General features: G+C 39.7%; 1 protein-coding gene across 5 annotated transcripts in view; it reads left to right on the plus strand.

Annotated features, from left to right (window-relative positions):
- The window catches only part of tnk2b (tyrosine kinase, non-receptor, 2b), a 252,032-nt gene that overhangs the window by 131,919 nt on the left and 95,396 nt on the right, over positions 1 to 24,717 (plus strand). For 3 of the 5 annotated variants that reach the window (XM_048604620.1, XM_048604621.1, XM_048604624.1), the window contains exon 2: positions 21,080 to 21,257. In XM_048604620.1, the coding sequence (XP_048460577.1) occupies positions 21,095 to 21,257 (163 nt within the window). In that variant the 5' untranslated portion in view covers positions 21,080 to 21,094. Of the gene's footprint in view, positions 1 to 21,058; positions 21,258 to 24,717 lie in introns of those variants that run through there. The other 2 variants (XM_048604622.1, XM_048604623.1) reach the window with 1 other exon arrangement.

Raw genomic sequence — 24,717 nt, forward strand, 5'->3', positions numbered from 1 at the left:
ATCAATTGGCCTGTTTCCACACTGTGGGTATGATATGATTCTATCCCTGATTGGACTCCAATGCTGTATGTGTCATCCCATAAACTTGAGAACTAACCTGTATCAAATCCTGTTCACCCGTCTCCTTTGTGTTGTTGATGTACATTAGTTCTTGGTCATGCAATGCTTTGATTTTAAAATTCTCATCCTTGATTTCAGATTGCTTCATGGTCACACCCTTCCATACTTCCTTCATTCTATGACTCCCTTAGATCTCTGTGTTCTAATTCTGGCCTATTAATCCCTTTAGTGTTGACACCAATGCTATCAGCTGCCTAGACTGAAGCTCTGGAAATCCAACCTCCTGGCATGCACCCCATTTCTCCATATCTCTCAGCTTGTATTCTTCTCATTTCCTCTTAGAGTAGGTTTCAGAAAGTGCCCTATCAGCAAGATGCTTTACTATGTCAGGGAGCCTATATAAATGCAAGATGCCTATTAGACACAAAAACAAAGACCAAAATTGCTGGAAGAGCTCAGCGGTCTGGCAGCATCTGTGGAAAGAAATCAGAGTTAACATTTTGGGTGAAGTGACCCTTCCTCCGAACTGGATTTACAGCAATCACAGTTCTTTCAGGTTTTATACTTATTAGACATACTGGTAAAGGAGGGGCAGTGTTAGTATTAGGTATTAGTGTGTACAATTCTACATCCACGATCCTTTGCTTCCTGTTCATCCACGTGTAGAATCTGCTGCCTTTTTGCTTAAAAAGAAGCAGTCCTGCAAATCTATTTGTCGGCGCCAATAGGTAAAACTACAGGGCTCAGTTGATTCAGTGTTGTGCAACCTTGTTTCGGGTCTTACAGAAGACGGCGTTTGAGATGGAAAGTTAGCTGGCAATCAGGACCCCACATTTCTGCACTCTGTACGTGGGCTCAGTGTTTGTCTGCAGAGAATCAATGGCAATAAGAATGTTCTTTGATGGAGTAGCATCCTGAAAATAAAGTGAATTTGTGATTTTTATGCTGAACCATACATATTCTGCTGTTTAATTTGAATTTATTTGATGGGAATTGATTCATTCTGCAGCACTATAAGGGGGTGTACGTATTTACTGGTAGATGTTGAAAATCCTTTTTTGTAAAACTGGTTCAGGGAGTAAAATATTTAGGCAGCAAGTAGAAATGGGAATGAGGATTAGAATCAATTCAATGTACAGTCAGTTGTGGATATCATTCCACTTTCACCATCACTCCAGAGGAAATTTCTGTGTAAGTATTTGTATTTAGAAAATGCCCAGATGCTGTTTTTCCATAAAGTAGTGAATTTAGAACACCAGCAACACTTGCAATTATGTATATATGACATGTTTGGGGATTTTAAAGAACAATGCTCATTATTGATTTTGCCTTTTTATTTGAATGATGGGAGAGATAGACTTGAGGAAGAGGGCAAGCACGATCATGAAATTAGCACAAGTCTCAAAGGTCTACAAACTCCTGCTATTGTTTATGTTGTATATTCTTAACTTCAACACATTGCCTTATTTTTGTTTTGTTTTAAATTGAATGTTTTGCTGTCACTAGTACAGTTGTAGTGATTCTTCTATGTTTTGACATTGTGACTTTTAAAGTAAATGACTCGTGTTAATTAACACATATTTAAGATGGATTGTAAATGGGATCTAATAGAAAGTGTCATAGTTGGAAGAACCATTAAAGAATTTCCAGCATCAGTGCAAAATCTTCGGTTTTCATGCTGTGATCAGGTGTCACTTTTTTTGACACTTTTTACAGGGGTCCCATGGTAATATCAAACTTGGCAACATTTTAGACAGGAGATTTTGTGGATATGATAGTTTTTAAAGTACTTTCTAATCAACCTGTTCAGAAATGCAATTACACACCTCTGGGGCAGGTGGGACTTGAACCCAGGTCTCTTGGCCCAGAAGTAGGGATGCTACCACTGTACAACAAGAGTATTAAAATGTAATGGGTCAAAGCATCTAGTCTTTGGACACTGCATGTACATAAAAAGATGCACCTCGTAACTCAGTGGAAGTCCTGAAATACAAACCTACGCAAGATGTACAGGAGTGGAGAGTCTTAGATATATACGTACATAACTCAGTAAACTTGGCAGGTCGGTAGAATAAGCTATTAATAAAGATACAGAATCCTAGACTTACTTACTTAGGACAGAGTACAGGAACAATACATTTATGCTGAGACAACACAGTGTGGAGCTGGAGGAACACAGCAGGCCAGGCAGCATCAGAGGAACTGGAAAGTTGACATTTCAGGTCGGGACCCTTCTTCAGAAATGGGGAGGGAAAAGGGAATTGGGAAATAAATAGATAGAGGAGAGGTGGGGCTGGGGAAGGTAGGCAGGATGGTGATGGGATTGGTCACTGGGATGGGTAGGGCAAATAGGTGGGAGAGAAGATGGACAGTTTGTGTGGAGGCAGGGATGAGAGGGAGGCTTGGACATGGGATGAGGCCAGGGGTGGGGAGATTTTAAAACTGGTGAATTCTATGTTTCTACATTGGGCTGTAGGCTCCTGAGGTGGAATATGAGGCGTTCCTCCTCCAGTTTGTGTGTGCTGTCATTGTGGCACTGGAGGAGGCCCAGGATAGACATGCCACTCAGAGAGTGGGAGGGGGAGTTAAAATGGTTGGTGTTAAAAGGTGTTGTCGTTTGTCGCGTACGGAGCGTAGATATTCTACGAAACGGTCCTGACCTGAAACGTCAACTTTCCACCATCTGCAGTTCTTCCTATCTACATTTATGCTGAACTTGTACAACATATTAGTTGGATCTCAGCTGTAATATTGTGTACAATTCTGGGCCTTACACTTTAGGAAAGATGTGAACATGTGTGAGTGCGTGTAGAAGAGGTTTACATGGATGATTCCAGGAATGATAAACCCCAATTATGATGATATGTGAGACAGGAGATTTGTTAGAGATTTTTCAACTCATGTGGGGGCTGGACAGCATAGATAGGGAGCAAAAAAGTTCCCCCCTCATAAAAGGAATAAAGCAATTTGCCAAAGGAGCAAATGTGATGTGAGAAAATATTTTTCTCACACTGAGTAAATAGGTCTGGAACACAGTCCCTGTGTGGCGAAAACAGGTACAAGTTCAGTGTAGCATTCAAGGGGGCATTAAATTATTTAAATAGAGACAAATATGGAGGGTAAAGGAGAAAAGGCAAGAGATAGGCACGGAACCATAATGCTCATTCAGGGAGCCATTGCAGACACAATGGGCATGAAGACCACCACCTGTGATGTAACAGTTCTATGATTGTACAAGTTTCAACCTCCGATCAAAATTCCTTACTGAGGTATTTACTGAGGTATTACTCAGGAACTGTTAGATAGTTTAAAAACTATTCTAACATCTGGGTAACTGCACAGCTGACCACACGACCCCACCCAAGAGCTTCCAACTACCTGACTGCCTTCCTGACCTGATTGCTTCCCTGACATCATTACCCCTCCCAACACTATTTGACCAACCCCCTCTTGACTGTCCTACTTACCCACCTAATTAATTGCTTCATGTTGTTTTAACTTTTCAGTTATTTTGTGAAATTTTTATTGAAAAGTGAGATGTGTCAGAAACTAAAGGCCAGAAATTAATCTGTTACAGAATGAAAAGCTTTTTGTTTCTTAAAACTCTGATGATAAAACAGGAGGGTGTGCATTGTTTCTGTTTTGTAAAGAGTCTGGGCTTCCAGCAGCTGTGAAGTTGCACAAAGGCTACAACTAAATACGAAGTTGTTTTTGCCTGGAGTGATCCACACTCTGGGCTGATTCCGGAGGTTCATGAACAAGCAGAACTGCCTTCTTGACCCCTGGGCACCAATAACAATTAACACGTGAAAGAGGAGGAAAGGAATTCAAGATTGCCATATTCTCATAAACTGAGGCTACAGGAACTAATTAAGTCAAATGAGCTGAGGCTGGGTTAGCAGTTTTTGAAAAGGGCCTCACTGTTACTTTTGTTCCTAAGCAGAATGTTGCCTTAGAATGATTTCTGTGGGGACAGGGGATAAGAAGGAAGTAATTTATTTGAAGTCAAGGGCAAATATTCTTCTTTAAATAATATTGGCAGAGTTTTCTGGTCCAGCATTTTGTTTTCTCATTTTGGTTGCCTGACATGCGCTAAATGAAGTTTTAATAGGAACGCCGTTTCTATTGACCTACTCCATATTGAAGTGGTTACAGAAACAAATGAAGATTGCAGAATTTGAGATGAAGATTAGTCTGAACTTGAGAAACATAGGAACAGAGGAGGCCATTCAACTCCTTGAGACTACACCATCATTCACTTGGATCATGGCTGAATTGTAGCTCTACCTACTGTTACTCGAGATCCGTTAATGTGTTAGCCTGTTCTGAATTCACAATGTTAATTGCCCAGGAATTGATAGCCATCCTTTCAGTTGCCGAGTTTCCAATTTCTGGATACCCTCCATAGCTTCTCTGTCTTGATGACATTTCTTGTAACCTAGTTCTTTGTCCAAGCTTTTGATCATCTGAGCTAATATCTCCTTATGTGGTTCAGTGTCATACTGTTTTATAATGCTCCTATGATATGAATCGCCTTGGGACATTTCGTTACACTATATGTACTATATGACTATAAATTGTTGTTGGACTCCGTTTGAATGAATTCTCAAAATTTAATATACTTTGTCTCTGAATTGTTGGATTGTGTCTGATTGGGTTGGTGAAGTTATACTGTGGTCTTAAGTCTGAGTAAGCTGCTCATGGAATCTGCACCAAAGAACATTAGACCTGTAGATTAATGTTTACAAATCACTGTGTTGTTAATGAAAAAAAGGCTTTAAAAAAGTAGCTTTCAAATTTTACTGTATTTTGTTTTACCTTCTGTACAATTAATTTCATAAATTCCTCTTTTCTGAAAAATGATGCCAGCAATCAGAAAATCCCTTGTAATGTCACTGTAGCAAAGAATTATCCTCTGAAATTCCTTCAGTGGCACTGCACCAGAAGCTCAGTCACTCTATGTGGAGATGGGTAAATAAATTTTTATCCAAATTTTCAGTTGCCATGCTGACAAACATCCAGAAAATGATACAAAATTTCCAGCCCTCTTGCACTTTCTGACAACAAAGTAATACGTCAGTAAATCAAAAATTAGAGTAATCTGATAATGACTTTCGAATTCGGGAGGATTCCCTTAACATAAGAATTTAGGGACCTCAGTTCGAAAACCTATTGTGTAAAATTGATCATTATGGCCTGGCCATGTGATACTTTTGTTGCTGTGCTGGTTCACTTTCCCACTTAGCACAGTTTACCAATTGCCTAAATTTTTTTGCCTTCAGGTGCTTGTATGATTCTTTTGTTGAAAGACATGATTGAATCTGCCTTCACCACCTTGCCAGGCTATGTATTCCAAATCCTAACTGCGTGCTATGCATTAAAGAGTTTGCTCCTATTGCTTATTTTTTTCCCCAGCTGTGTCCTTTGATTTACAATTACTCTTAGTTAAATGTCCTTTCAGTTTTCCTTTTTATCATTCTTTTCTGAGAAGAATTTACTCAACTTGTCCGAACTGTCCATGTAATTGAAGTTCCTGATCCCTGGAACCATACTCTTAAATGTTTTTCACACACTCTATTAATGCCTTTGCATCTTTCATAGAATATGGTACCCTAAATTGGACACCATTGTCCAATTGAGTTTGGACCAGAGTTTGATAAAGGTTCATTGTAACTTTCTGCAGTTCTTGCTATCTCTGAGATGCTGGAGTCAGAGATAGCACAGTGTGGAACTGGACAAACACAGCAGGCCCGACAGCATTAGAGGAGCAGGAAAGATGATGTTGCGGGTCAGGACCCTTTTTCAGAAATGGGGAGGGGGAAGGGAGCTGGGAAATAAGTAGAGAGAGGAGGGGTGGGGCTGAGGAAGGGAGGTGGGATGGTGATAGGTGAGTGCAGGTAGGCAGTGATGGGGAGTGGCCACATCTGGAGTATTGTGTCCAGTTCTGGTCACCACATTACAGGAAAGATGTGGAAGCGTTAGGAAAGGTGCAGAGGAGATTTACCAGGATGTTGCCTGGAATAGAGGGAAGGTCTTACGAAGAAAGGTTGAGAGAGCTAGGGCTTTTCTCTTTAGAACGATGAAGGATGAGAGGCGACTTGATAGAGATGTACAAAATGATCAGAGGTATAGATAAGAGCAGACAGCCAGAGACTTTTTCCTAGGGTGGAGGTTGCTTTTACGAGGGGACATAGTTTTAAAGTGAAAGGAGGTAGATATCGGGGAGACGTCAGAGGTAGATTCTTTACTCAGAGAGTGGTAGGGGCGTGGAATGCATTGCCGGAGAGGGTAGTGGAGTCAGCCTCATTAGGGGCATTTAAGCAGCTATTAGATAGGCATATGGATGATGGTATAAGGTAGCGGTGGAAGTTAGATAGACCTTAGGTTTAGGGTAAAAGTTTGGCACAACATCGTGGGCTCAGTTGGTTGGATGGCTAGTTTGCGATGCAGAGTTGTGCCAACAGCGTGGTTCAGTTCCAGTTCTGCTGAGATCTCCACGGAGGTCCTGCACCCCTTGACTGAAGCTTGGCGACCATCACTTTAAACCACCAGTCGTCTCTTAAATGAGAGAGCAGCCCGATGTTCATTTGGGACTATGGTGACTTTATCTTTACCTCTCTTTATGATTCAGTATAGCTTATTTTTCTGTCATCCAGGATACTCTGGCTTTGTTTGTACTACTTTTCTCCTCAGTTATACCCAAAACATTTCTTTAAAGTCAGCCTGCTGTTTGTTTACAATTTTATCCACCGATTTTATTTTGATTGTAATTTATTTGTATAGTTCTCTTCTTAAATCACTTAAGCTTAGACCTCCTCCAGTTAACTGTTTTTACTTCCAATTGCTCTTTGTGAATTTTTAAAAACCTAATTAAAACCTTAGAAAATAATGATTACTGTTTCTTAAGTGTTCGCTTACTGATGATTGATCCATTTGACCCACCTTGTTAGACAGAAAAAACATCCAGCAGTGGTCATCGTAGTGGTAGAATGTACTGATCAAGAAAATTCTCCTGAACACACTTAAGAAATGCTTAACCCCTCTGTATTAATGTACCTATAATACTAACCAAATAGATTTTGTCCTTGAACCCCCAAGGACGTTCTCTCTTCAGCACTGTACTTCTTTCTCCTTAATCAATGCTGTCGCCCTTCCTCTTTATTTCCTAGTCTTTTCCTACATTCAGGATAGTTAGTACCCAGTCCTGCCATCTTTGAGTCAGGTTTCCATTATTCCTGCAGAATCAGATTTCCATGTTATTATTTGCATCTGGATCTCGTCCACCTTATTTACCATGCAAAGTGCATTTACATGCATGCACTGTAATCCTGAAGTTGATCTCGGTATATTTCCTCTTAGTCTATCCTTTATGACCCTACGGTATATTTACTATTTATTACTTTTAAAGCTGTCTGTCTCTCCCAGTCTTTTGAGTTCCTCGTTTCTGCTTTATAGCCTGGTTCTATCCTTCTACCAAATTATTTTAAACCTTCTTTCATAATACTAGCACACTACCTGACCAGAGCTTTGGCCCTAGCATTGTTGAAGTGCAAGCTGGTTCTGTCTGTGTAAGCCCGGCTTCTCCCAGAGCCAGTCTCATTGTTCCAGGAAAGTAAAGCTCTCCCTCATGCGTCATCTCACCAGCCATACATTCATCTATATTATCTACTCACTGGCACTGACACCAACCTGGAGAGTGCTACCTTCGTGTTCCTGCTTATTAATCTTCTTCCTAACTTCTAAAAATTTGCCTGCAGGCCCTTATCCCTTTCTTTTGTTTACTCATAACCGATACAGATATGGACCACACCTTGCAGCTGTTCACACTCTGCAATATTTTCCAGTTATTCAACATCTTGGATGCTAACACTAGGAAAGTATCTACCTTTCTAGAATCGCATCTGTTGCTACATAAATATCTGTTAGCTTGAAGACTTAAGGCAGCATGGACTTGCCTCAATCTTACTCAGTTCATCTTCTCTAATTGCTTTTAAAATTGGGTCACAAAACTGCTAAAACTTTGTATTGTTGTACTAATCAGTGATTTCAGTGAATACATACGGAGAAGTTCAGCAAGAGTTATTGATCTGTTTTGGCTGGGTTTACTAACGAATTCTAGGAGAGTTGGAGTATCTTTCATTTTCACTGTGGCAAATTGTCTTCTTTCGAGGTTCTCATTAGATGGTATATATGGGTTTTGTACATTTACTCATGAAAAACAAAACTAGCAAAAGTATTAGAATAGTTCTTTTGACTGTCAGTCTTGGTTTTACTTCAATCTTGCTGCTTAATGCTGAAAACCATTTTGCAGCAAACTAGAGGTATGAACACTTGAATAAAAACAGCAGCTTTATGACATTCTGTTTTCCAAGTCAGTGAATTGAACTGCTGCTCACTGTGAGAATGCTTGGTAAATAGTGCTGTCAGTCCCTCTGATTATAAGTAAGTACCTCATTGATCCTTGAGCAAAAATGTAATTTTGTAAGTATCGATTATCTAGTTGATGTGGATCTATTCAGTTGATCCTCAAAAATTTTCTGCTGTATGTTTAAGGAGTTTTGAAGCACATAGTTCTTTCAATTAAAATATCTGGATTCCAAATTATTCCATTATAACAGTGGAGACCCCATGTTGCCAGACATAACCGGTATGATCAGCCAGTATTAATGAAGTAAGATGTTAAATATACTTAGCACAAGAGGTAAAGAGAGCGTGGATGTTTGTTATTCTCTAGATCCTAGGGTTCCTTAAAAGCTGCTAGAACAGGTGATGCCTTATCACCGTTATTTCAGAAGTAATAGCCCCTTAAAAATTTAAGTAGTATTATCAAAATCATAGATTTCATTCATCTCAGCTTTTCTCTGTTCATTTTGAATGTTATTTGTTATCTTTAACAAGAATTTCAGACTTTATACTTAATGTTGTTCTTGGATACAGTATTTCAAATTTAATGGGTCAATGGGCTGTCAATGGGCTGAAAAGTGGCAGATGGAGTTCAATCGGGATAAATGCAAGGTATTGAATTTTAATACAACAAACAAGGGTAGGGCTTACACAGTTAATGGTAAAGCCTTGGATAGTGTTGTAGAACAGAAAGGCCTAGGAGTGCAGGTATGTAAATCTTTAATGTTTGCGTCACATGTAGACAGGATGGTTTAAAAAGGTGTTCGGCATGCTTGCCTTCATTGCTCAATCCTTTGACTGTAGGAGTTGGGAAGTTATGTTGAGGTTGTGCAGGACATTGGTGAGGCCTGTTCTGCAATACTGTGTCCAGTTCTGGTCGTCCGGTTATCGGAAGGATGTTATTGAGCTGGACAGGGTTCAGAAGAGATTTATCAGGATGTTGCTGGGTATGGAAGGTTTGAGTTATAAGGAAGGGCTGAATAGGCTGGGACATTTTTCACTGGAGCATAGGAGGTTGAGAGGTGACCTGATAGAAGTTTATAAAATAATGAGAGGTATAGATAGAGTTGATTGTAGTTGTCTTTTTCCTAAGATGGGGAATTTCAAACCTTGAGGGCACATTTTTAATGCAAGAGGAGAGAGATTTAAAAAGACACGAAGCAATTTTTTTACACAGAGAGTGGTTCACGTGTGGAATGAACTTCCTGATGAAGTGGTGGATGTGGGTGCAATTACAACATTTAAAAGACATTTGGATGGATATATGAATAGGAAAGGTTTGGAGGGATACGGGCCAGGAGCAGGCAGGTGGGTCTAGTTTAGTTTGGGAATATGCTTGGCACGAACTTTTTGGACCGAAGGGTCTGTTTCTGAGCTGTATGACTGTATGACTCTATATTTTCTGACATTGGTCAGGCTAGCTACATCTTTCTTGTTCATGTGCTTGAAAGCACTGCTGTGCATCATAATTCTAAACAGTTTGAAATTTAATTCAAATACATCCTGAGCAGTCTGTAGACTATTTTATTCCTTTGAGGGATGCTTCTTTTGTCCACTACTTGTTTTCCATGTTGTTGGTGATCAAATGTGTCTGCATTTCAAATATTATGGAAAAAGGACTGTTTTAACTAGAAATTCTGGGATAGGTTGTTGCACCAGGATGTTAGACACATTCAAAGCACGTTACATTGTATTAAAGCTACCAAATTCCTGAAGGCTGGGTGCTGTGCAGTTGGCTGCAAGCCAAATGTAAAACTACCAAGATTAACTAAGACTGATGGCCCGGAAGTCCAGTTTAGAATGGATCTTCACAGCCACTGACCTTGGTGTGACTTGTAGTTTTAAATTTGATTTGCTGGCTGTACATGATTGTTTCTTTGGGAATTAACAAGTGACATTAACATCAGTGCTGTGTGGATATAGAAATTCCTTAAAAAAAATGGATCCTCGAATGGGAAAGACAGAAGTCTCTCTCCAAGGCCTTCCCTAACTTTATTGTTATACTTTTTATTTGAATTATCTGGACAATGCACCCGAAGATCTTGTTTGCTTTAGGTGCAGCCATCCATCATGAGGTGGAACTATTAATTGTAGTTAGTGACTCCCTGAAGTGTCTGTCACATTTAAACCATCCATGTTGCGTTATCCAAATTCTGTTCATAATTCCCCAATTATAGGTATTAAAGGACCTTAGCTAGTTTGCACCTATTTTTACAATCTATCCAAATCCATTTGTGTTATATATCTTTATTTTAAAGTGATCAACATACTCTGTTTCACCCAATATAATGTAAGTTGTAACTTTGACAACTGTACTATTTACACCCTGCTCCACATTATTAAAATATATCACACGCAGAACTGTGTGGGTCCATCACTCATGCTAACTCCCATTGAAGAGCAGCTCCAATTAAAATCCCTACTGTTTGTCTACTTCCTTTTGCAGTTTGTCAGAACATATTGTTTGCTGGCTTTTAAACAACACATCTTTCACCAGTCTGCTCTGTGCTTTGTTTCTGATAGCCTAGTACATCAAACTTCCTCTTGTACATTTTGAGATTTGTGAACATTAATTCATAGTGTAATAATTAGCATTAGAAGTTGTTGATATCCCACCTTGTTCAGCTAATTTGGATATATAAGCCATATAAGCAAATGATTGTGGATACTGCAAATCTCAATAAAAATGAAAAGTGCAAGAAAAACTCAGGAAGTTTGGAAGCGTCTGTGGAGTGATTTACAAAGAGTTTGAATCCAAATAACTTCTCCAGAACTCAGAGTGTTAACTTTGTTTCTGTGCTGCCAAGCATGCTGAGTTTTTCCAACACTTTGTTTCCCTATTGGATATTCTGTTTAATTTGCATAATTTTTTTTAACATGTCAGGAGTTTAATGTTCAGTTCTGGTGTTATACCTGTAAGAGGATGGTTGTTTAAAACAAATGACTTTTTAAAGCAGAATGCTGTTTCTGTCCTATTCTTAGAAACCTTTTAAGCTGGTCCCTGGATTGACCTTTACTGTGACTGTGTGTGTTCAGTTTTTGGGTTGCTGACGAAGGATGATCTAACAGACCCTTTCCATAGCTTGTCTGAAACTTAAATCCTGCATCCTGCTGTATGTCAGCTTGTGTAGATTTCAAGGTCTGTAAATTTACAGAAGCAGGTGTTTTATTTCAGAGTCTGGTTACAGGATTTGCTCCAGCTGTAGTATCATGTCAGACTCTTAACTTCCTCACAGCTTTTCTTTTCCTTCTTTGGTCCCTACCCTCTTTCTTTCCATTTTGTCCAGTCTCAGTACAGAATACATATTAATGCATTCTGTGGTGGCGAAATGTAAATTGTTGTCAATACCACCTGGTTTATTCGATACATACGGAGCTGGAGGAGTGCACTGCAGTTCTAATCGAACTACTCCACAGATTGCAACATAAAACAAAAATACTTTTCCAGTTACCAAGGTGACTTGATGCCTTATCAATATCAAGTTTCAAACAAAGAGATCTATCAACTGTATTTTGTAATAAACACAATTATGGATTTACAATCAAAACAAAACTTCATTCAAATAAAGATGCAATAATAGGTTAACATTTATGGTAATATAGAAGTATAAATGCTTATCCCTATGTATATCCCTAAAATACACATATAAACATATACGGTGTTTTCCAAGTGAAAAGAAAAACAACATGGGATTCTGAAGAAGTCATTACCAGACTCGAAACATTAACTCTTTCTTTCTCCACGTATGCTGCCAGACCTGCTGATTTTCTCCAACATTCTCTGTTTGTTTCAGATTTCTAGTATCTGCAGTGCTTTGCCTTTATTTTTTTAAAAAAATCTCTGTAGATTTTGGCTGTCTGAAAAGAGAACACTTTACCCATTGGGTTATTCCTGAGTCCACAACAGTGAAGTGGGGAATGTTCCAGAATTTATTGCTATAATGCTCTGAAAACCATGTAGTCAAGTCACTAATCATGTCTGTGTGGTTTTGAAGGCACAAATTGCTCAGGAAGTACACTATTGAGATGTTCTTTCAATTGGATCTTCAAAAGAACAAACGCGTTTCATCCTGAACTGAAATAGGAAAATTTTTATTCCGAAATGGGAGAGATTGGCAGGGTAACTTGTTTTTTGGCAAGCTTTCCTCCAACTCGGCTTGTCCTTAGCAGGCTTCCCTCCAACTAACCAAATAAATCACAGACTTCTCCAAGTCAGCCAATGTTCAAAACAGCCTCCAACAGATCTACAGCAGAATAACCAGTCATCACTAGTCATGAGATTTCTAGGAAGTCTTGTTTTTACAAAAAAATTCTCCAATGTCCACAGTGAACTCTCAATGACCATTGTATAAACAAAACACTAATCTTTCCACAATTATTTAAAACTTAAGTTCTCTAAACAGTATTAAACGTAAACAGGTAGGAGGGTCAAAAGTGCTACATTGATTTTTACTCTCAATGCCTTATTCCCTTCCCTTCTTCCTGAATGAGTAGTCAGATGCTGATCGGTTTTAAGTCACTTCTTTTGTTTCAGTACAATGTTTAGATATTGAGAATAACGTTATATATGAAAAAATTGAACCTAAAGTCCAGATCTGTGTTGTACACTAACAGCTTTACAAAAGTGAATATCAAAAGCTGTATCACCTGCTAAGTTTTACTTTGAAAAATAAGCCTGAAAGATGTTGTGCAATTTAATCAAAGCAAAAAAACAAAATCCTGGAAATTCAAAAATGAATTATTCTGCTAATTCTGGAACTGCAGGAAATGTATTTAGTTTTGACTTTGTTCTGCAAACCAGGTCGTTTCAAGGAATTGAAATGTTATCAGGGATAGGTGGAAATGTGGAGTAGACAGTATTCAGAGTAGCCTACTCCTACCCCTAAATTGTGTGTACTCCTAAATTATGGATTATTTCCCAGGCATTGTTTTTAAGAAGTTGTTTGTTGAATACAAATGAGTGCTTATTATTTTGGACCACCTGACTCAGTCAGTAGCTGCAATGAGAGAGATAGCAATCTCCTTTATTCAGTTACTCAGACATGCTATTATTTCCAGCAATCTGTAGTGTATTGAGGGTGCACATTACTCTATGTAGAAAGTTATTATATTACTGTTAGTAAATCACAATTTTAGGAAGAACAGCTTTAGCACGCAGTGTACAACATTTTGTCATGTCAAGTACTGTATTTTATAAACACTAATTAGTTGTGCTGTCTGGCTCTTACCGTCTGAATTGTCGCAATTGACCAGAGCACTTGTGACAAATCAATACAAAATAGGTAGGAAGAATAAATTAAACTTTTGTTTTGGAACAATGACAGCATATTTAGTTTATTGCTAATTCTACAGCTTGGACTTTATTACTAGATTTGAAGTTGAAAGAAATCAGTGACTGATCCACCACAGCACATAGTGGAAGCGTGTTTAGTATATGCTGCTGTAGCATGTTTGTGGCAGAAAGCTTGAAAGAAAAACCTGGTCTGGAAAGCATCTTGCATGTGAGAGGTCTGCTGTAAAAACTTAGTAACAAAAACAGAAGTTGCTGGAAAAGCTCAGCAGGTCTGGCAGCAGCTGTGAAGAAAAAATCAGTTAACGTTTCGAGTCCAGTGACCCTTCCTCAGAACTCACTACTCTTAAAAACGTAGTCTTGTGTTGGAATGTGACAGGTTATTCATGCACTCATGTATATGCTGCTAAACATGCTTGCTTTAGTCTTACGGTATTGATTGATGTGAACAGTGATCAATTTTCTATTTTTTTTGGAAACTTTTTTGTATTGCAAAATTGCGCCAACTCCATTGTGCTGCAGGTTCACTATATATGTTCACTATATTGCTCTACCTCTCTTCTGAACTCGCATAGAGTTCATGTTTGGAACTATATTGAACCTTTAGTAACGAATGCTTCCATTGTAAACTTACCTTTTCGTCATCGGTAAATTTAGCAACCATGCATTGGTTTGTTAATAAGAATAATTGTTATAGATTGTAAATAGTTGAAACCCCAGCACTGATCTCCATGGCACTTCGTTCATTACAAGTCACCAACCTGAAAAGACTAATTCATGCCTACTCTTCATTTCCCGTTAGCTGACGAATCTTCTCCATGCTATTATGTTACACTCTACGGCATAAGGTCCAATTTGTGTCATAATGTTGATGTATTATCTTGTCAAATCCCTTCTGGAAGTCCTGGTACGCTGCATCTGCAGGTTCTGCTTTATCCTTACAGCTTCCTCAAAGAACTCCAATAAATTAGCTGAACATGATTTCCCTTTCACAAAAACATATTGATTCTGCCTGATTGAATAAGATTTTTTTAAGTACTGCACAATGACATCCTTAATATTAAATTCTAGCATCTTCCTTGTTACAAGTGTTAGGCCATTTTTCCTGGAGTTTCCTGCTTTATGTTGTCCCCACTCTCCTGCAGTATGTGAGTAGAATATATTTGCTATTTTCCAAACTGCTGGGATCTTTTCCAAAATTGATTAGATTCTATATATTAAGACCAATGAATTTACTACCTCAGCAGCTATTTCTCTTATGACTGTTGGATGAATTTCATCAGGGCCAGGGGACTTAACAGCCTTTAGGTCCAATAATTTTCTCTGAATGCTTGTTGTGGTGGTCATAATGAGTACCTCCCTGCCTTTTACAACTTGTTTTACTACTGTTTCTGGGATGCTGTTTGTGTCTTCTACAAGAATTTAACAAAATGTCATCACTGACACTTGTTTTTGTTACTGTTTTCTGTTTTGAATGATTATAAAACTAAGATAACAAGAGTTTCTATTTCCAGCTAGCTCACTCTTAGTTTCTCCCTCATTATTTTTGTCCATTCTTTAGTACACATATCGACTATTCTTGGTCCTCTTGTATAAAACCAGTTGTATTTGAAATATCATTATTAACACAGCTACTTCTGACTATTGCAGGTATAGCCCGTACGCCTGCTATTTTTGGCATTATTATTGCTGAGTGTTTATATTTGCAAAATGAGCTGCATGGTATTGCACACAGTGGTTTATCAGTTCTTAATGGATTGGTAGGTTATTACAATGTTGAATCATATTTGACAATATGAATAAAGGTGATGATGGGATAAGTTGCACAGTTAGACTGCTAATTGACTTGGCCAATGAATCAACCCACTCTGATACGTAATGTGATTTTTGCCAAGATTTGCATAATTTCAACACAAGTCTGTCCAAATCATTGAGCAATATGGTGATGGGGACATTTTACAATTGATGGCTGCTCTTATAGATTTCATTCAGTAACATGACTGTCGAGTGAGTAATTGCATCTGAAGAGAAATTTCAAATGGGTTGAAAAGAGAATTAAGTAAGAATGCTGTTTTTTTTTTTTAAAATTCAGCATTCACCTGACTTGCTGCAGGTGGTAGCATGCCCATGGCAAATGGATTTGAGACATTGGACTGCCTTGACAGATTTATTACATTTGGGAGTAATACTTTCCATCCTTTGCTGGAACAATAATTAGAACAATGTGAGATGGGACAATCTATTATATTAAGGAGAGGAAGCAGAAATATAAAGCATCTCATTGCCCTATTGCAGTCAGTCGTAGAATGCAAGTAATATGGAGAGGTCAAGCAGGGTTCCTTGGAGATATGAGAGAATTTCTGGAGAAATTAATGTAAATTTCAGGTGAGAATAATCTGAAAACTAATTTTCTGAAGTCAAATTTGAATTGCCAATCATTTTATTTACCTTTACCATAAGGTTCACTTACTCATTCTGGGAGTGAAGAGCTTATCCTGAGAAAAAAAGATTTTAAAAGGTGGGATTTTAGCCATTAGAGTTTAGAAGAATGAGAGCGGTATTATTGAAACATTTAAAATTCTGAGAGGACTTGACAAAGTGATTTCCAGGAGGATGTTTGCTCTTGAGGGGGAGATTTGCGCTAGGGGCACAGTTTGAAAATAAGAGGTCTCTTGTTTGAGACAGATGAGGACAAATGTTCTCCCTCAGATGGTAGTTAGTTTGAAATTCTCTTCCCCAGAAAGCAATGTAGGCTGATTCATTACATTTATTGAAGGCTGATTTAGACTTTTCGTAGTCAACAGTTGAGGGTAATTTAAATATGTTCACTTTCATTAGAGTTATAATATCAAACTTCTTTGGAGTGAGAACCCTGAGCAGGTGGCCTTAAATAGTTTGAATATGACAAACTACCAAAAATAATCGTCAAGGTTAGTGGTAAATTTGACACAGTGTACGTTAGTTGAGTTTAATGGATAAGATACTATGCAACAGAGTGATTCTGACAGCTTCAGGTCAGAGAAATTGAACTTTAATATTAAACTCAAAAACAAAGTGGTGAAAATACTCAGTAGACCTCTCAGCATCTGCACTATTTTACGTTGAGTTCAACATTAACTTAGCTATCACATCTTTTCCCTCTCACTTATTTTCCTAATCATTTATAAGCTTGATCGATTGATTATCAAACATTTTGTTTAGTTAATCGACTGGTATAGATGAATACATTTTTCTCCCTCAGAGTTATATTTTTAAGGAAACAAATTTCTCAAATTATTATGAGTGAGTCAGCATATTACTTCTTGTGGCCCTGTCTGTGGCCCAAACAGTGAGTCCCTTCTGGTGAAAGCAGGATGTCTGGTAATTAGTGCTCTTTATATGGAGAAAAGAAAACAACTTTTCCAAAATATATTGAAAGATAAAGAATCGCTCTGCAAAATGGCAGAAAATATGCAGCTTATGTAATTTGTGCCAACACCAACAAATGGAAAAATGTGTTAGTCATAACTTTGGCTTGTTTTCCACAATGGAACAGTTCTAACTGCAATGGCCAAAAGAAGTGTGGATCCAAGGTTCTGGACTGTGTTTTCTCTGAGTAGTGGGAGGTTGGAAGCAAGTTGTGATTTGGAATGGTGTTCAATTAAAATTTTTGACCTCCTTTTGAGCTCAGCAAATTAACTTTCGGTTCTATATGGCAAGGTTCAAGACTCCTTTAATACATTGAATTCTTGGTCAAATTCACACTGTTTGCTAATGAGAAATTAGAATAAGGTCTATTTTATGCTTTCCCTAGGGGCGGCACAGTGGCACAGTGGTTAGCACTGCTGCCTCACAGCACTAGGGACCCAGGTTCGATTCCAGCCTCAGGCGACTGTCTGTGTGGAGTTTGCACATTCTGCCCGTTTCTGCGTGAGTTTCCTCCGGGTGCTCTGGTTTCCTCCCACAGTCCAAAGATATGCAGGGTAGGTGGATTGGCCATGCTAAATCGCCCATAGTATTCAGGGATGTGTAGATTAGGTCAGTTATAGGGGGATGGATCTGGGTGGGATGCTCTGAGGTTCCGTGTGGACTTGTTGGGCTGAAGGGCCTGTTTACACACTGTAGGGATTCTATGAAAAAAAAACAGTGATGATGGATGATTGGATAGACAGACTTTGGAACTGGCTATGTTCCTTTTGAGTTGCTTGTTTTATATATGCAAGAAGTTTGAAGCTGTGATTACTACATTACAATATAACTTTTAAGCAAGATTTTGGTAGGTTTTTTGCTCATTTGGGATGTGGGCATCACTGGCTAGGCCAGCATTTATTGCCCATCCCTATTTACTGAGAGGGCAGCTAAGAGCCAACCGCGTTGTTGTGGCTATGGAGCCACATCTAGGCTAAACCAGGTGAGGACAGCAGTTTCCATTCCTAAAGGACATTAGTGAACCAGAAAGGTTTTTCCAACAATTGACAATGATTTCATGGTCATCATTAGATCCTTAATTTGAGATTTTTATTGAATTCAAATTACACCATCTGTCATGGCAGAATTTGAACCTGGGTCCCTGGAACATTGCCTCTGTCTCGGAATTAACAGTGTAGATATAATATCGTTAGGCCATTGTCTCCCCTTAGTAAGTTTGGAAATGACAATGTGAACACACAACGAAGGACATTTAACCCTCTATCATGCTCCTCCCTTCGAAATAGTCATTGCTGGTCTGACTGTGCTCTCAACTCCATTTATCAGTCTATTTGCAATGCCTTAGATTATTAACGATCAAGGAACCCTTTCTACTTCTGCCTTTGCTGCTGGCTGGAGAAGACAGCTTCGGAGATTAACGGCTCTGCGGGAAAAAAAATCCTTATTTCTAACTTCAGTGGAAGAAGTCTTTATTTTTAAACTGACTCCCTTAGATGCTGAAACGAGAGACTAGAACTATCTTGTTACCTCCCCTCAGGACCATATATATTTCAGTTAGATAACCTCCCATTCCTTCTCAACTCTGGTGAATACAGGCCCAACTTTGGAATTTTTCAATATATGATAACTCTTTCGTCCCAGGATTCAGTGTGAAACTTCTCTGAGCTGCTTTGAATACGGTCATGTGCTTTGTTAAATAAGGACACGAAAATTGCAACAGCCCTCTGGATGTCGTCTCTCTAAGGCCCTGCACAGGTGTACCAAAACTTACCTACTTGTATATTCTTTTCTTGCAATAAATCACATTTCATTTGAATGCCAAAAAAACAGCTATGAATTCAGAATTTAAGTTCTATTTTTTCTGGTTGTCATTTAATTAAAAATGAGTCTAAAAACATCTTCGGGTGATCAGGATTTTAATTGAGGAATTATGATGGTTCTGTTTTTATTTTCCTGCTGAGCTGAGGGGGACATGCTGATTACATTTGTTCAGATTCAAAATCGTAGTTATCATGGAGGGGCTGAGTAAGCAGGAAGGGTAGGAAACAAATTTAGCTAGATTTCCTGTACTGCCTTGTTATCCAGTGACTCCTGTTGGGAATCTAGTGGTCAAATATTGACAAGTTTGGATATATCTGTTGATGGGCTGCACTGTTCAGCGTTTATTTATAGGTTCACACAAGAAAATGGACTCTTGATCAAAGTGCTGATAGACTTCTGGTTCTGCATTAGATGACCCATTAAATTAAAATAAGGATGAAAATCAGAGAAAAACTGAGTTGCTGTTCCTGCAACCTTCAGGTAGCATCGTTGTGGCACTGCAGGAGGCCCAGGATGGACATGTCTCCATCTCTGGCAACCACCTAGAAACCGATATCCATTTCAAGCCCACCGACTCCCACAGCTACCTAGAATACACCTCCTCCCACCCACCTTCCTGCAAAAATGCCATCCCCTATTCCCAATTCCTTCGCCTCCGCCGCATCTGCTCCCAGGATGAGGCATTCCACTCCCGAACATCTCAGATGTCCTCGTTTTTCAAGGACCGCAACTTCCCCCCGTCAGTGGCTGAAAATGCCCTCGACCGTGTCTCCCCCATTTCCCACAACTCATCCCTCACACCCCCTCCCCGCAATAACAACCAAAACAGAATCCCCCTCGTCCTCACTTACCACCCCGCCAACCTCCGGATCCAACGCCTTATCCTCCGACACTTCCACCATCTGCAATCTGACCCCACCACCAAAGACATTTTTCCCTCCCCACCCTCATCTGCTTTCCGGAGGGACCACTCTCTCCGTGACTCCCTTGTCCACTCCACACTCCTCTCCAACCCCACCACACCTGGCACTTTTCCCTGCAACCGCAGGAAGTGCTACACCTGCCCCTACACCTCCCCCCTCACCCCCATCCCAGGCCCCAAGAAGACTTTCCACATCAAGCAGATGTTCACCTCCACATCTGCTAATGTGGTATACTGTATCTGCTGTTCCCTTTGTGGCCTCCTCTACATCGGGGAAACCAAGCGGAGGCTTGGGGACAGCTTTGCAGAACACCTACGCTCAGTTCGCACTAAATAACTGCACCTCCCAGTCGCGAACCATTTCAACTCCCCCTTCCCATTCCGCAGACGACATGTCCATCCTGGGCCTCCTGCAGTGCCACAACGATGCTACCCGAAGGTTGTAGGAACAGCAACTCCTATTCCGCTTGGGAACCCTGCAGCCCAATGGTATCACAAGCTTCAAAATCTCCCCTCCCCCTACCGCATCCCAAAACCAGCCCAGCTCGTCCACGCCTCCCTAACCTGTCCTTTCTCCCACCTATCCCCTCCTCCCACCTCAAGCCCCACCCCCATCTCCTACCTACTAACCTCATCCCGCCCCCTTGACCTGTCCGTCCTCCCTGGACTGACCTATCTCTTCCCTACCTCCCCACCTACACTCACCTTTACTGGCTCCATCCCCACCTCTTTGATCTGTCTGTTTCCTCTCCACCTATCTTCTCCTCTATCCATCTTCTATCCGCCTCCCCCTCTCTTCCGATTTTTTTCAGAACCCCCTTCCCCTCCTCCATTTCTGAAGAAGGGTGTAGGCCCGAAACGTCAGCCTTCCTGCTCCTATGATGCTGCTTGGCCTGCTGTGTTCATCCAGCTCTACACCTTGTTATATCAGGGAAAGCATAATGTCTTCCACATGAAGGCATTTCCTTGCAGCATTCAAATCGCACTCTGGTGCATAATGCACCTTTGGTAAATCCGGAATTCTGATTTTATAAATGTTTTCTGTTCCCCAATTTTCACTAAGTAGTGAATTATTTCTGATATTTTGGTCTTGTATCATTTCTGCATTCTCCAGTGTTTCTTGCCACGTGTTGAATAGGGTTCTAATGCCGTTTTGTGCACCTTTTATCTTCTAGAAGCTCAGTGGGAGCATGCAGTCAGATGAGGGAACAGAGTGGCTTCTTGAACTCCTCACTGAGGTACAGTTGCAGCAGTATTTCCTCCGCATTCGTGATGATCTCAATGTTACCCGGCTCTCTCACTTTGACTATGTGAAAAATGAGGATCTTGAAAAAATAGGAATGGGCCGTCCTGGTAAGTGCTATTCTTTGCAGAAGAATATACTTTGTTTCTTTCTATGTCAAATTTCATAGTACAAAAAAAATTTCTCTCAAAGGCACATACAAAGTGTTTTTAAAGAAGATGCTGCGTATATTTTAGTTCCAACAGGGTAGTCTTGATCAATGTATGTGTGTAAGCAAAGTTAACAAAAACCATAAAAGCGTAGCAAAATACACCCGTTTGGCCTCGCAATGCACTTCTAACTACATTTGTTACGTGTGGTCTTCACAATTCCAATTTTCTCTTGGATTGTCCCTCACTTTCCACATTTTCATTAAGTTGAACTCTTCCAGTTCTCTGTTTTCCCTAACCTAACATCAAGAGCCCTTCACCTAGCAATTCTGTGCTCAGTGACCTACCTTTACTTGCAGTTTGACAAAGCCTCAGGTGTAAAATTCTCCTTGTTTTCAAATCCTTAATGTCCTCATCTCTGGAACCTCCCCCAGCCCTACAACTTTTCAAATTCTGTATGACCTTATAATTCTAGCTTTTTATACCTCCCCAGTTTTTTCTTCCCCACCATTGGTGGCCTTCAGCACCTTGTGCCCTATGCTCAGGAATTCTTTCTCTGCCTCACTCCCTCTTCCTTTAAAGTGTGCTTTCAAACTTAAAACTTTGACCAACTACTTGCTCATCTGTCCTAATATGTGTCTGAGTTTCGAATTTTGGTTGATAATGTTTTTGTGAAGTGCCGGGGTCCCTGATTTATGAGCACCTGACTTACAAAAATCCATACAAATGAATGCAATTTCGTACTTGAGTTTAATTTTAAAGATCTGACTTACAAACATTTTCTTATGAACTGCTATTTTGAACTGTCCTGCATTGTGTTCCAACCTGCATACAAATTGACTTGCGAATGGACTCAAGAATGGAACCTGTTTACAACCTGAAGACCGCCTATAATCTTAAAGACAGTATACAAAGACAAGTTGTTGCTGCTGGATTCTGAAATGTAGCACAGAACATCGATTTCTAGTTGATCCAGTGATATCCAAGTTAGTTTTCAGACAATCTTGCCATTAAACATGCTTTGGTAATTAGTTATTTTGAAACAAATAAACTAAAATTAAAACAGCTTCCTTGCCTTCAATTTCAAAATGAACACATGGAGATTAGAGAAACGGTAAAGGCAAACTGTGCACACCTGATTACATGTCCTGATTTCCAGATCAATGTTTTTATTAAGTGTTATTTGGCCAAGGCAGGGACAGTTCTTTGGAAATTTGATGGAATGAGAGCACTGGTTCATTCGCATTTTGTGGAAAAAAATTTTCTTCTTTAACTGTGGATTTTCATAAACCTTTATCTTTGCAGTCTTTTGATGACTTAAGTGCTAGGAATTATTCTGTAGCATTTAGTTCTGGCTGGAGAAGCAAGTTCCATGAATTGACTGATTGTCCAAGTACAACTTTACATGAAAGTGTATAAAAGACTGTGTTTATGCAGGAGTTCTGTTCCTCCAACCAATAGTATGAGAAATATTCTTTGAAAAGCATTTTAGTGATTCCTTATGGTCAGATTTCAGCTTTATTTGCACCTGGATCTATGAAGAGGCAGACACAAATATCTGAAAGAGCAAAAAAAAATGCTTTGTTTGCTCCTCTGCCACTGAAAAAATAATGAAACTAGAAGGCCTCTGATAGTCTTTTGTTAGCTTTAAAGCCTGCAAGATGCTATCAACCATTTTGCAATGTTGAAAGTCATATGAAGCTTGCAAGAGGTTTCCTCACCAACAAGTTCTCTTCCAGGGCCTCTTGTGTCATTAGATTGTCAGGATATTAACATGGCCTACCCCAACATGTAGATTCTCAGGTTCCATTTGGTGACGTGCAGGACAAGTATGTGCTGTGATGTTTTAGCTCGGGTTGTGTGGGATTTGGACTGAGAATTGCTTCCCTTGTTTTAAGCCCCAGCTGAGAGTTATTTTTCCATTCCATAATTATTGTCACTTTAATGTGTAATTTAAGCTGTTCAAATCTACTTAGCAGGATATCATGGCAAAATGTCTCTCTGCCTGCCTTTTGGCATTTTATGAATTATTAATTTGTGACTTGAAGTGGATAACTTTTTGCATGCTATCCAATTAATTTTCTAACCGATGGCTCCTCTAATTAGAAAGAAAAGCTTTAGCAATTTATATGGTTGCCTGTGACTTCTTTAGGACATCCAGAAGTATATTGTAGCAATTACTTTTGAAGTGCTTATAGTTTTAATGTAGGCTATGATCTAAGATGGAAATGGCTAGTGTGGGTTGGTAAGTGAAACACAAATCACTAAACTTGCCAGCTTCTGCTAGAATTTGGAAATGGAGTCTTTGAAAATGATAACTCCCCACTTGAAACATGTATTGCAAATGCAAGGCTTTGAGAGATGATAGTTTTGGTCTGCCTCTTTAACTGAAGTTAAAATGGAGAAATGAAGACAGTCCCGTGATGTGCTGTGTTCTTCCTGACAACCAGCATGTGAGGCTTGGTTATCATAGAGATAGTGAGGCCCTGGTTGTGCCTTATAGGGAGCAACGTTCAAAATATTTGCATCTGGAAAAATAAGTCATGAACAGTTGGGTAAACTTGTTGACATACTTTGTCTCCTGAGTTTTTTTAATGAAAAAGATTTAGGAGGATGTTGCCAGGGTTGGAGGGTTTGAGCTAAAGGGAGAGGCTGCATAGGCTGGGGCTGTTTTCCCTAGAGTGTCAGAAGCTGAGGGGATGACCTTTATAGGAGCTTATAAAATCATGAGGGACATAGACAGGGTGAATAGCCAAGGCCATTTCCCAAGGATAGCAGAATCCAAAACTAGAGGGCCTAGGTTTAAGGTGAGAGGGGAAAAATCTAAAAGGGACCGAAGAGGCAACGTTATCATGCAGAGGGTGTTGTATGTGCGGACTGAGCTGCCAGAGGAAGTGGTGGTGGCTGGTATGATTACAACATTTAAAAGGCATCTGAATGGGGATATGATAGGAAATGTTGAGGGATATCAACCAAATTCTGGCAAATGGGGCTAGATTAATTTAGGATATCTGGTGGGTATGGACGAGTTGGACCAAAGGGTCTATTTCCATGCTGTACAGCTCTATGACTCGAAGAGAGAACAATGCCTCTCAAATACTGAGGGTTGCAGCTGGTTTGAGGAAAGCTGAAAGTGCTTTGGAGCTACCAGGCGAAAAGCAGAAGGAAGGACAGACAGTCTCTGATCAAAGAAGTATATCCGATGGCATTCTAAAGACTTTGGAAGATTTTCCCTGGCAAAGTTGATGTGAGAAAATGCTAGAATAAGTGTTACTTCTGGTAGACGGTTTCAGAATCCTCTGAAAACTAAAAGGAAACTGCCCAGGACTGGGACTGATGTCCTAGGGGGACTGCTTGCTAGAGCAGTTGGAGAGGGTTTAAACTAATCTGCCAGGGGGATGGGAACCTGTGTAGGGAATCG

The sequence above is a fragment of the Rhincodon typus genome, chromosome 13, assembly GCF_021869965.1.
Source record: "Rhincodon typus isolate 14 chromosome 13, sRhiTyp1.1, whole genome shotgun sequence".
Lineage (NCBI taxonomy): Eukaryota > Metazoa > Chordata > Chondrichthyes > Orectolobiformes > Rhincodontidae > Rhincodon > Rhincodon typus.